The following is a 12,506-nucleotide window of genomic DNA, read 5'->3' on the forward strand; positions in this document are numbered from 1 at the left end:
TTTCCTGCTGCTGAAAGGCTTTTGGAGCTGCTGGTCATGGTAGATAGCAACTGTTATCAACTACTTTTAATCTGGCCTTTAGCAACACAGCTCTTCTAGCTGCTGGGGCAGATGGAGGGGAATGAAATCTCTGCTGAATCTGGAGTTTCACCACAGCCAGGATTTCGCCCTTGGCCTGTTGTGCAAGATAAATTTCAGGGCGAGAGGAGATGGGAGCAGGATGCTGTCTTCAGCAGGACACGTATCACAGTTCATCACCCTGGTCTGGGCTTCAGCAGCTGCTCTTCGCCCAGGAGCTCTCTGGCCAGGCCATGCTCTGAACCAGTGTCGGTGTCCTGGCCTGGCCTGTTCAGTCCGGATGGACCTGAACCAAATCCAAAGGCAGCTGGCAGAGCCAGGTCCACTTCAGCTCACGTCTGACGTGCAGCTGTCAGCACTGACCGTGCGGCTCCGCTCCTGGGGAGAAACTAGGGTTCCCACACCTGTCCTGAGCTCCTCTTTCACACACTAAATGCAGAAATACAGGGTGTATCCAGCCGCATCAAGCCTTAGGGAAGCACGATCCGGATTTGAACCTTGACTCAGTGCCACCCTTAGCTGTAAGGTAAACACAGAATGAAAAAACCAAGAAGTGCCCTCTACTCTGGTGGCATAAAGCAGAGCAGGGCCTCTGGCAGCAGAGGTGCTGGGCTGGCTGACACCCACTGCTCTGGGGCGGAGAAGCAGAAAAAGGAAAATTGTTGCAATTGTCATTTGAAGCTTTGTGCTTCCTGTAAGGATAGACAGAAATACAGAAAGCCCAACGGGTACCCTTAAAATACCATTCTTTGCTGCTGCTGGGTGGAAAGAGTGTGCTCAGCTGGCAATGATCGTGGGAGTTTCTTTTCCTGGTTCTGCTTGAGCTGGGAATCTAAATTCAATGGGGCGGAAGAGGAGGAGAGAGGAAGGGAGGAAGGCTTATGAAAGCAACTCTTTCTTCCCTTCCTCAGGGTACCCTGAGGTACAACAAAAGCAAAGAAACGCTGAGGAGCAGAGCGCTCGTACCTTGCAGACTGCATTGCCTGGGTAACCTGAATACCAGCAAGAGAAAAACTAGGAAAGTGCCGTGAGTTTTAATCCTTACATTATAATTTAATGAAAATCTTGGACCTTGTGATACAAAAGCTGATGGTATTTTATTGGCAAAACTCATGACTCTCAGGCAGCAGCATCACCCCATTCGCTTGCAGCAGCACATACCCAGAGAGCTGCGCATCAGCTGCCGGACGCGCAGGCGGGGTCCCCCCCACCGAGGGCTGCTGCCGCCGTGTGATTCCTCGCAGCAGTGGAGCTGACGTCTGTCCTTCACCAGTGCAACTCTTTTTCCCTTGACGCTTTGGCAGCCTTCACAAACTGGCTCCCCCACTTCCACGAATTTGCACTTCCATGCACACGTGCTGGCTGCAGGAAGGGATCCAGATCTGAACATGGGTGCCTTCCACCTGGATTAGCTCCAGCTGTGCAGACGCCCAGCCATGACATGCGGCGATGTCATGGACATGCAGCCGTTGAAGCTGGGTGGGTGGTTGGGCTTCCCTCCTCCAGCTCAGTGGATCAAGCAGGAAAGCTCATTTTTAATTTAATGATGGACAGAAGTAGAGAAGCTGGCTGACTGGCTGGCGGAGCTGTGCATTGGAGAACTCCACTTCCCGGGCTGATCTCGTCCTTCCTTAGTGAAGTCTGGCTGCTCAAAAACTCACGTGGCCAAACGGAGAGGGGAGAGGAGCAACGTGTGCCAAGCAACATCCGTCAGAGCCTGCAGCTCAGCCTGCTCTGCTTGCTGCTTTGTGCATATTAAAGGCCTTGAGCAGCTACTGGGATTCAATAGGAAAACCCAATACTGTGAATAATGCAACTTCATCTGCGCACTTAGAGCTGAACCTGGGCTGAGCTATCCCATCGGCACAGCTCTTTGCGGTTCTCCCATGCTCCTTACATTCAGGTGGGGTTTGCTCTATAATGCATGGTCCCGAGCCTCTCTTAATAGGTTGAACTTGAAGACATAGCTATTCCGGGACAAACAGCAAGGAAAGGCCCCCCTGGAGTGGTACAGTAAAGGCACAAGGTTAATTAGCCAAGATTCATAGCCTTGTTAGATCCGGGCAAAGCAAATTAATATTCCTCTGATTTAGCAGGCTCCAGGATGGGCTTCCTCTACGCCTGGCGGCCACGAACGGTGCAGCTTTCCTGGGGTGAAGGTGGGGGCGGTGTGTACATGAGGGGCTGCCACGACCCCAGGCAAGGACGGCTCCCACCAGCAGTCGCCTGCAGTTTCCACCCCGGCTGCTCGGCTTTTTCCTTTCAGCACGTGCTGCAGTTGGGAACTCTTCAGGGCACCCTGCTAGCTGCCAACCCCAGGCTAAAGGAAGCCAGGCAACCCCTGGCTGCGGTCTTGGGAAAGTCCCTGAGGACAGTTAGGTGGTGATGCCAGGCCAGAGAAAATGCTAATAGCCAAAGCAAGGCAGAAAGCAGCAAGAGTCGTGGCGTGGACCGTCCCAGCCAGGCCAAAGCAGCTGAACAAATTAATGGCTCAAAATGCTGGAGGCTTTGAAGGATTACAGCGTGGTGGAAGCTGGGCTGCTCCCTCTGCCTTGGGGAAGAGGGCAGCGAAGTTCAGCCGTGCCACGGTGCAGCGCGGCGCTAGCAGTCCCCCAGCGGCGGTGGGGCTGGGGCTGGGCTCTGGGCAGCGCTGGGCGAGCACTCCTGCTGCGCGGCAGCACCACGGGCTGCTCCTCGGGGAGATAGACACCCAGAGGGTGGGATGAGAGGGATGCTCTCAAAGGGGCCCAGGGAAGACAGTCCAGGCCTCTCCTTCCCAGGAAAACTACTGAAACATCTGCTTAAGGAAATGAAAGATTTCTCGCTCCCGGTTACTTGCAAACCGCTGCAAACTCGCATGCGCCTGAGCAAAGCGGCGAGGTCTGTGCTCTCGGCCTGGAGGGCTCAGGAGAGCATCAGCCAAGAAAGCTGCTCTGCCTCGAGGGACGTGTAATATTTAAGTGCCAGCAGCCGGGGCTGCCTCTGTCCTCTGCTCCGCTCGTCCTCCACGGCAGCAGCGCATGAGGACAGTGGCCGTGCGAGTGCATGTGCATGACGTGGGCCTCATGTTTCTGTGTGTCCCAGCATTCATGCGTGCTGCTGCTGGACACCGAGGAGCTCCTCAGAGAGCTGCTACTGCAGCCTTACAGGAGAAGGCCACGCTGAAAAGTTTGGCACAGCCAAAAGACAGGGCTCCTGCCTAAGATTTCTCCCCTTCCCAGCTCCCCGTGCCACCCCTTTTCCCCAGCTGGTCTCGCAGGAGCCTTCCCGTGCCTGGGCCTTCCCTCCTGGCGTTCGCTGAGGACCCCGTCCTGCCCGACCCCTTCCCGAGCGCTGCGGGGCTCCTCCTAGCAAAGCCCTGCAGCACGCAGCCGGCGGCGCCCGCGCGCGGATCCGGGGCAAGGCGGCACGCCGGCTTTTGCTCCTGCTCACTCTCTTGCCTGGTGGTTCCCGTCCCCTCCTCCTGCTCGCTCTTCTGCTCGCGCGTTCCCTTCCTCCCCCGTCTTTCCCTCACTCCTGCTCCCCTTGCGGAGGGGGGTCACCCCGCTCCCGCTGGGGGCTTCTCCCCGCTTCGCCCCGCGCCAAAGGGGTCGGGCGGCTCTGCCGGGGCCGGACAGCGAGAAGCACCGGCGCTCCCGCAGCCGGATCCGCCGGCGTTATCTGGGTCAGGCTGACACCGCGTCACCTTGGATACCCTGGGAACGGGCACAAATCCTTCTCTTCCCAGCGAGGCTGTGGCATAACCGGCCCTCGGCTCGCCTCGGCGTGTGCTGGCCGGAGCTGCCACCAGCCCTGCGGCCGCCGGGAGCTCCTGGGGGCACCCGCGCCGGACACGCCAGCCCCGCTGCCCTCGGGGACCGCTCGGCTCGGAAACGCCTCCCCGACTCGAGCCAGGTTCCTCCTCTCCCCGGCTCCAGGATCTCCGGGGGAGGCGGAGGAGGATGCGGATTGCATTAGTCAGGTTGGTTGGCTTTTCTTTCTTTCTGTCTTTCTTTCTTTTTTTTCCTTAACTAGCTTTCACACCTCCCCTCACTCTCTATTTTTGATAAACTGAGTCAAACCCTGGATCTGGTGCTCCGAGAGGGGCAAGGTGATGGAAACGATCGGGGTGGGAAGGCAGCGGCGAGGCCGGCACTCACTGCCCCGCGTGCCCCTCATCGGCTACACCCCTCCACAGGCAACTGCCAAAAGCCGCTAGAATAAAAGTTTATGTCTAAGAAAAGGGTGATGGTCAAAGGGCCGAACTTGTACCGGGTGGGTGTCCGCCCTGCCACTCGGATGGGTGCAGAGGAGCACCGGCGGGGTCGGCACCTCGCAGCCGTGCGGACCCCAGTCCTGAAGCCAGGCGAGGGACCGGCACAGCTCCGGGCAGGGGACAAGGGGACAACTTGGGCGAGGGGCTGGGGGAGGCCAGCGGAGGGTGAGGAGGTGCATCTGGCTCCCGCGTCCTGGCTCCAGGCGGGAGGGCTGCAGCGGGGACCACTCTCGTCTGCATTCAGCCGCTGTCAGTTGTCTCGACCGGTCCCCGTCCCTTGTCACCGGGCTCGGCCGGCCCCTTGGGTGCAGGGGGTGCGGGGGGTGGGGAGCGGCATGGGTTTTTAGCTTTTCTTTAGAAAATTAATCACACTTTAATTACAGTGAAACCTGGAGACACGGCAAAGGATTAAGTGGATTATCTTCACAGTAATTCGTCATCAAATATTTATCCATCTGGGAAGGCAGATACAGCCGGAGAGATCCTGCGCTATTCGCGCCGCAGACCAAGGATGTTTCGTGTCCTTGGCGCCTCCCCCTGCCCCTGCCCAGCCGGCTCCAAGCAGGCGCTGGACGGAGGGACCGTTCGCGGTGCATTGTTGCAAAATGAATCCATAAACCCCAAGAGAACACAAGGCCAAATCCCCCACGATTTGAACGGGCCTGCAGCGGGCGGCGGGTTGCGCCACGAGCCCTCTGCGCCCCGGTGCCTGCCGGCTCGGGCTGCCGCTCCGCTGCGGCGGCGGCGGGAGCGCGTCGGGCGGCCGCTCTGCCGTCGGGAGGCAGAGCCAAAGAGATGCATGCTAAATCGGATTCAGTCTGAGCTCTTTATCCATCTGGCAGACTGTGGGTTTAGTGCTTGGATGCTTCATTAACTAATAATAATGACTCATTGTATTTGCCTCAGGGGCATTGTAAATGATACAGTGTCGGGAGACACCATGAGGACGTGGAATTTCAATGAAGCCGAAACGGGCCGATCCCTGAAGCGCAGATAAAATGTCGCAGCTCTACCTTTGCGCTCTGAATCGCGGGACGCGGCCCCCCGAGAGCAGGGCACGGCCGCGCGGGGACAGGCCCTCGCGGGGGCCCCAGCCGGGCTCGGGGGGCGATGGTGCCCCCACAGCCTCCCGAAAGTGGGGGGGACGCCGGGACCTGTGCGAAGGCTGAAGGGCCCCGTCTTCCTCCGTGCCACGCTTGCGCGCGTTTGCGTAGCCGATGTGTCTCTCTTGCTTTCCCTTCCAGCCTCTCGCCCGCCGGTACGGTGACTTTGTACAGCCTGGCCAAGCCGAGGGGCATCTCCGGGCACCCTCGTCCGGCGCTGCCCCGCCGCGGGCCGCGCGCCAGCTGCGCCGGACCCGACGCGTGGAGCATGTCTCTGTCTTTTCTTGTAAAGATAATTCATCCTCAGGCGCGAAAGCGATGTACAACACGCCAGAAATAGCTTCCACGCTTGGGGAGGGCTGTGGTAGATTTAAAGGAAGCGCCGAAAAAGCGTCTGCAAGAAGCCCCTGCTCTTCCCGGACTGCTCTTGGGGCCTCGCAGCCTCTCTCGCGCGGGAGGCTTTGGCAGCAGGCGCCCTCGCTGGCGGCTCAGCCGAGGAGCTCTCCCGCGGTGGGTAAAACCGCTGGGCATTTGCTCCTAACTGCCTGGGGTAAGTGGGAACGCAAGAAACAGGCAAAAATGTCTGTCTGAGAAAGTACCCAGCAGCTTGGGTACCGTTTCCAGGCGGCTGGTGCTGCCGCGGCCACCGCGATCGGTGGGATGGCTCCGGCCGAACGGCACCGGGAGGCTGGGGCGGACGGGGCGAGAGCAAGAGCGTTGCCCCCTTGGCGTGGGGCAGGTCCCTGGGCAAACCGTCCACCCTGCCACGGAGGAGCAGGGCGACGACGCCTGCCGGCCTCGTCCCGGGTTCAGCGCACGTCGGCTCTGTGCCTGCGGCGCCCTGCGGCGCAACGCCTGTTCCTGGGCAGCTTGGCGCTCCCGGGCACCCAGGCACGCGGTGGTCTCCACCAGCCTGAAATTCACCTCCAAAAAATACCTGCAAGGATCTACTGATTAAACTAAAGCAAAAAAAAAAAAAAAAAGTGAAAATAACAAGGGGCCATTAAAAAAAAAAGCCAGAAAGAGGGGAAAGAGCTAGCTGTCTGATTGTGCAAAGAGCAGGAGCCGGGTGGAGATAATTTAGGATCGCGCGTAATCAAGAGTGACAGCAAACATAACTCCTGCTAGGCCTGGCAGAGGAGGCTGCTTCGCCACTCCGGCGCTGTCAGCAGCGCGGCACGCGGGCAAGAAAGCCGAGGGGATTCTTCTTCTGCCTTAATTAATACGGGACAAATTCAGCCTTTGAGCGAGAGTTTTATTTAAGGACTGCCGGAGCGGATTAGACCGGCAGGTGCCCTGCAGAGCCGCCCTCGGAAGCTGCACGGAGACGGGGCTGCCCTGGGGGAGCCCCGGCCACCAGCAGCCTCGCCAGAGCTGGCAAACTGGTTTGTACTGGTAACTGGGCAGGCCCAGGGACGTTCACGTGCCCTTTGCTAACCCGGCGCCCTGCTCCTTTTTGGACGGTATCACGCAGCCCGAGCCAGGGCCTCGCCAAGCGCGCGGCTCCCCCCGGCAGCTGCCTCTGCTAACCAAACTCCCGGTCTCCTCAAAGCCCCAAACCGGGTTTGTTTGGCCAGATGTATTTTCCACGACACCATGCGGACCGGCGCTAATTACATTTCTATCCTTTAATTCTTTATTAATTAAATCTCACGTCAGCTTTTCCTTTGCCTTGTCCAGGATTAACGCCCGGCGGAGCAGCCTGTATTTGTCGGGGTCGACGCGGGCAGCCGCCCGCGCCCGAGCCCGGCCACCCGCCCGGCCCCTCCGCCACGGCGCCCTGGCCTACCCTTTGCGAAACGGTTAGTCCTGGCAGATGATGTTTAATACAGGCACATCATTAACGAGCTGGAGCGCCCTTCAGCAGCCCGGCATGAGACAAATATAGCTGCCTGCTCATTTCCACAGGCCAAACAGAAATATTTGCTGCGTGCGCCCGCCTGCTATGCATCATCCTTAACAATTTGCCATCGTCATCAAGCATTTGTCTACAACAACACAAATGTAATTTTTAAAACTCCTTATTGCTTTAGCCCTTCCGGTCATGGATTTTCCCTGGCATTTTTCTCTCCCTTGGTGCATTTTTAACATTTCGCGTCTTCTATACAGCAACTATCGCTCTCTAGTCCTCCTTTGTTACGACGTACGTTTTCCCCGTTGTAACTGCTGCTTTCCTTTCACTGCTGAGCCACAAGGATTTTATTCGTTGCCTTTTTCGACTGTGGCTTGGCTTTCGGCTCCCTCTGTCAGACTCCTAAAGCTCACTCTGAGCTCCCCACCGTATATTTTTCTGCCTGATTTTCCCCTTGGCAGGCAGCCTCGCGTACAAGCGCTCTCATGGAAAAGCTGCCTGTTCATGCAGCCTCTCGTCCCGCACCCCGGCAGGTTTATTCCCCCCGTGGCAGCTGGGGCGGCGGTGGGAGGCGGGAGGCACCGGGCGGCGCGGCGGGGGGCGTTTCTGGGCCAGAAGAGGGGCGAGAGCCTCCCGGCCTGCCCGCGGCGGCTGTGCCTCAGTTTCTCTTCCTCGAGGATGGGCTAGATACCACGCTCTGCCCCTGCTGGGGCGCGGGATGCGAGGCGGCGAGAAAACTCCCACGGCGCCCAGAGGTGCAACAAAAAGAAGAGGCAAGAGGAGGTACGTGCCGGTACAGTTTCTCCTAAAAGCAGGGTGAAGAGAGGTGCCCAGGGCCGCCGGGCTGGGCAGCGGCAGAGCTGAGGGCCCGCGGGACGCCCTGGGTGCCCCTTCCTGTCCGTGGCCCAACCTCTCCTTTCCTCATTGTGTGGGGCAGGTCTCAGGGCCCCACAAAAATGTGCTAAACCCGGTCTAAGAAGGCGAAAGAGCTGCCTGTGCAGCCGGCCTCTGGCAGTGCAGGGAACGGGCTCTCCCATTTCCCCCCAGGGAAAGGCCCTGCGCGTCTGCAAGCGCCCCGGAGGGTGGCCCAGCTGCGGCGGTACCAGACCCAGCGCTCGGACCAAGCAGGAGGCGGTTTGTGTCACGTCCTTCCCCGGGTCCAAGCCCACTGGCACGGCTTTGGTCGCTGCACAGCCTTTATCTCTAAGTAACTAAGTGGCAGAGGAGCGATGAGCGGGTCTGTGACTCTGGGTGCCCTGGGATGGCAGAAGGACGGAGGCTGAAACGCCGGCCCAGCTGCACGCGTCCACCCCGCTCGGTTCCCGTGCCGCCGTTTCGCCGAGCACCCTGTGCGCTGCCGGAAGCGGAGGGACGCTTCTGCTCAGCGTCCCCTCCGGTGCCCGGTGCGGCCAGGGCACAGGCGCCGGAGGCTCTGCGACGAGACACGAGGGCGCGCGCGAGAGCGTCGCCGCTCCTCTCCGAGCAGCGGGAGCAGGGCGGCGTGCGCCACTGCCGCTGCTGCGGTCTGCCGCAGGGCCTGGGCTCCGGGCTGGGCGAGCAGCACCGAGCGAGGCAGCAGGGCGGACATGCAAGGAATGAGAGAAGTTGGCTGTGGCTCTAATTCTTCAGTGTCTTATCTTTTCCTTGGGGGTGTTTGGAGTGATAGATATAAATGCATAAACATATAACATTTAATGCATAAATATATGTAATGGTTCTGGCTGGAGTGTCTCCCCGCGCCCCCCGTGGACAGGGGAAGACTCCTCCAGGCAGCGAGTTACCGCTGCTTCGAACCTCCCTCTGCGGCTCGGCGCGAGCGCAGCTCCGCAGCCCCTTCACTCTCCCTCTTCTTGCCCTTTATCACAGGCATCGGAGACGGAGAACAGGATTTTCTCGTCGGAAAAGCCGCGGACGTGGTCCCTGAGCCCCGCGCCGGTGACCGGCTGCAGAACAGGCCCTGCCGGCGGAGTTGCAGGAAGCAGCTTCTGAAGGAAAGTGGAGATTGAGAACCTGCTCCCAGCAGACGCTGGTCCTGCTTCCATGATCTTTCCTTGCTTATGGATAGAAGAGAAACAAAGCAGAATAAAGTCCCTGGAGCGAGGTTCCCCCCGTGCACCTCTGTCCAGAGCCATTTGCACCGGTGCAGGGCGCCTGGGTTCGTTAGCACTCAGGCTGCCCTGTAAGCAGGCGGGAGAGGAAAGACGGTGCAGGATGAAGCTTGCTGGGAACGGAGGAGAGGTGAGGCAGGCTGGAGCTCTGGGCCAGCCCTTGGGGACCAGGGGAGGCATCTGGAGCCCAGAGGTGTCCTCAAGGCTCCCCTGCTCCTGCCATGAGCGCTGCAAAGTCCTGCAGCATCTGAGACCCCCCCGGCAAACACCAGTGTGGCAGAAAGAGAGGAAAGAAGAGCTTAAGAGCGCACGGGGTCAGTGCCGTACCCCGTGTGGCCAAGCGGAGCCAGCAGCTTCGCTGGCCGAGATCAGCTGAGCTGGGAAGGGCCTCCTTGTTTCGCTGTTCCCCAAAGGGTGAGCGAAGGTGAGTATCCAAGCCAGCACCCCCGGGCTCCAGCGATGAAATAGCCTAGCCCTGCCCCAAAGCAGCTAGGCAGAGCGTCTGGTCTCCTCTCTCGGATTACACACACCAAATAGATGGTGAATTTTTATTTTTTGATTGCGTAGTCCGTGATCTCAGTGTTTGCCTTCTGGTTTCTGAGCTCTCGGGCTCGTTTGAGTTGTGATTTCAAGGCCTCCTCCGTGAGCATGAGATCCAGAACGGCACTCCCTTGCAAAACGAAAGCCGGGAGCCTGGTATGGGCAGAGCTGGAGAAGCACAACAAAAGTCACAGGGCCGGTGAGAAACGGCTATTTCACCAAATAAGCCTTGTGAGCAAACGCTGCTTGGGGCCGGCTGCAGCTAGCGCCCGGCGGGCTGCGCTCTGCACGGCCTCAGGTGAAGCAGGACTCGGATTTTGGATCCCGTTTGTGGATTGCGGGAGCCGGCTGCCAAGACGCTGCACACCAAAACTGCCCCCTCCTTCTTGTACCTGCACGCAGGAGCTCTGTACCCGGGTCCCCGTCGCCGTGGGCATTTAGCCCGAAAGCCCCATCGCTGTGCTCCTGCCCGCTTCGGGGCATTGCTCTCCCAGCCGATCGTGGCTGATGAGGCTGTGTCGATCCCACGGCAGTCGGGAGCGTTTTCGGGAGCCCTCTAAGCGCGCAGCCGTCCGCCTGACCCGGGAGACTGGATTAGGATCAGCCTTCCTCCGCTGGCGAAGCGTCGTCCCGGCTCGAGGCCAGGCGGCTGCGGAGGCAGCTGCCGGCAGCGTGCAGGCGCAGGGCTCGGGGGCTGGCCGGGCAGGTAGGCGAGGGGGCAGCGGCACGGGAGGGAAACGAGGCCCTGAAGGGGCCTGGAAACATTTTGCACGAAAAATGCAAAAGGAAAAATTTCCTTCCCTCATTTAACTGGTAGAAGGTGACACTGGGCCTGTCACCCCCTTTCATTGCGTCTCCAAGGTTTTTTATGCAAATTCAGGCAAACAATTTCTCGGTTCCCTTTTAGCGCTCCGGGAGGGCCGATTTCATTCCAGGAGCAGTGGGGAACAATAATCATCTTCAAGTGTCTTCCATCCTGAGAGACGCAGATAAGAGCTGCACAGTGGACTAACAGCGCTAATTTGACATTTTCAGCTGATAGCTTTGCAGATGACAAAAATCAGGCGCCATAAAAGGATGGTAAACTCCACTGTGGCAGCCTTCCCCCCTCCGGCGCCTCCTGCCAGCCCCCCTCCTTCACCCTGAGGGCGAGATAAAGCCAAGGCCTGCATGCACACCCGCTCCACGCTGCTGCAGGGGTATTTTCGGTGTCAACGGGGGCAGGTTTGGCTGGGGTGGGGATGAGCAGGGGGGGAAAGGAGGGAAACCGGGCAGCGCTTTTAAAGAGGTCAGCACAGTACACACAGTCCGGCCCAGGGGTACTGCTCCTCTTTTGGGGAAAAAACACACAGGCCGTCTTTTACCATTTTTTAGACTGTCCCTAATCAAGGAAAATTTATTCTGACGTTTCCATGCCCGAGCCGCGCAGGTGCCTTAGCCCGCCGCACCGCGTGGCTCCCGGCCCCGTGGCTCTGCTCCCGCGGGGCGTCGCGCAGCTCCGCGCTGCGGCCGGGGAAAGCGAGTTCCCCTGGTGGGATCACACGCGGTGCCCGAGCCAGCCCTGGGGGCTGAACTCATTTGGGAAAAAACAGCGCTAAACTGGAAAAAGCAGGCTGTAAATGGATACTGCCAGCAGATTCGGGCACAAGGGGAGACCCTGGTTTGGCCCTTAGGACAGCGGAGCTGGCGGAGGCGTGTGCCTGGCCTGCTCTTCGGGGTGCCAGAGCTGCTGTCTTCTCCCTAACCAGCCCACCCCATCTTCGCAGTTACCCTTCAAGAGTTTTCCTGATGGCCAACCCCAAACGCTCTCGCTGCAGTTTCAGTCCGCCCTGCCTTGTGCTAACCAGCAGAGGACGAAGGACAGACACTTCTCCTCTTGGCAGTGGCTTTTCCTGTTACCGCGTTGTTACAGTCGGCTCTTTTGGGTCAGAGGCGCTCTCTCGGGGCTCGTCCCGGCCACCTCTCCAGTGCTCTGGGGCGCAGGGCGTCCGGCCAGGCTCGTCCGAAGCGTCTCGCTGTTGCCGGTCCTTGCAAAGAGGGCTTTTCTCTGTGTTGCACAGCATCCTTACCCCGCCGCTGCTATTAACTGTCTCAGCTGCCAGCCTGCAGCTGACCTTTTTAGTGAAGTCTGAAGCAAAAAAGGCTCCACAAAAGCACATTTAATAATTGGGGCTCCTTAGGCATCACCCATCAGTGTTCATCCTTCTTCAGCGAGTTCAAAGAAGAAACCCAGGTGCTGCTCCAGCGCTGCCGCAGCACTGACGGGGTTGAGGCCTCCCCGTCAGCAGGAAGAATCAGCTCGCGAGCCCAGAAGAGAAGAGCCGGGAGCGCTTTTCCTGGCAGAAGTTTTCTTCTGCCCCCACCGCAGCCTTGTAAACGAAACGTGAGCCTCCCGCGGGCGGGCGGTGCGGATGCTCCTCGCCGCCCCCGAGCGCCCGCGGCGGCTGTTAGTCGCGCTGCCGGGGAGACGCTGTCGCAGGGTCCCCAACGCCGCCGCGGAGCCGTGCTTCGAGGCTCGGCAGAGGGTTCGTTTCCCTCCAGGCTCCTTTTTCCCTCTTTTCCTCCCTTCG

General features: G+C 59.4%; 1 protein-coding gene across 7 annotated transcripts; it reads left to right on the forward strand.

Annotated features, from left to right (window-relative positions):
* Positions 1–1,158: 1,158 nt before the first annotated feature.
* On the forward strand, positions 1,159–9,390 carry LOC138069155 (uncharacterized). 7 transcript variants are annotated; one of them, XM_068959922.1, is made up of 7 exons: positions 1,159–4,039; positions 4,717–5,986; positions 7,117–7,238; positions 7,345–7,440; positions 7,951–8,071; positions 8,336–8,422; positions 9,155–9,390. In XM_068959922.1, exons 2-7 carry the CDS (start codon positions 5,551–5,553, stop codon positions 9,292–9,294), a joined length of 1,002 nt encoding a protein of 333 aa, XP_068816023.1. In that variant the 5' UTR covers positions 1,159–4,039; positions 4,717–5,550; the 3' UTR covers positions 9,295–9,390. The 7 variants fall into 7 exon arrangements, with proteins under 7 accessions (XP_068816023.1, XP_068816022.1, XP_068816028.1 ...); XM_068959920.1 differs by having other exon boundaries at positions 3,395–4,039; positions 5,578–5,986; XM_068959923.1 differs by having other exon boundaries at positions 3,395–4,039; positions 5,578–5,986; positions 7,976–8,071.
* Positions 9,391–12,506: the final 3,116 nt, after the last annotated feature.

This window comes from Struthio camelus, chromosome 13 (genome assembly GCF_040807025.1).
Source record: "Struthio camelus isolate bStrCam1 chromosome 13, bStrCam1.hap1, whole genome shotgun sequence".
Classification (NCBI taxonomy): domain Eukaryota; kingdom Metazoa; phylum Chordata; class Aves; order Struthioniformes; family Struthionidae; genus Struthio; species Struthio camelus.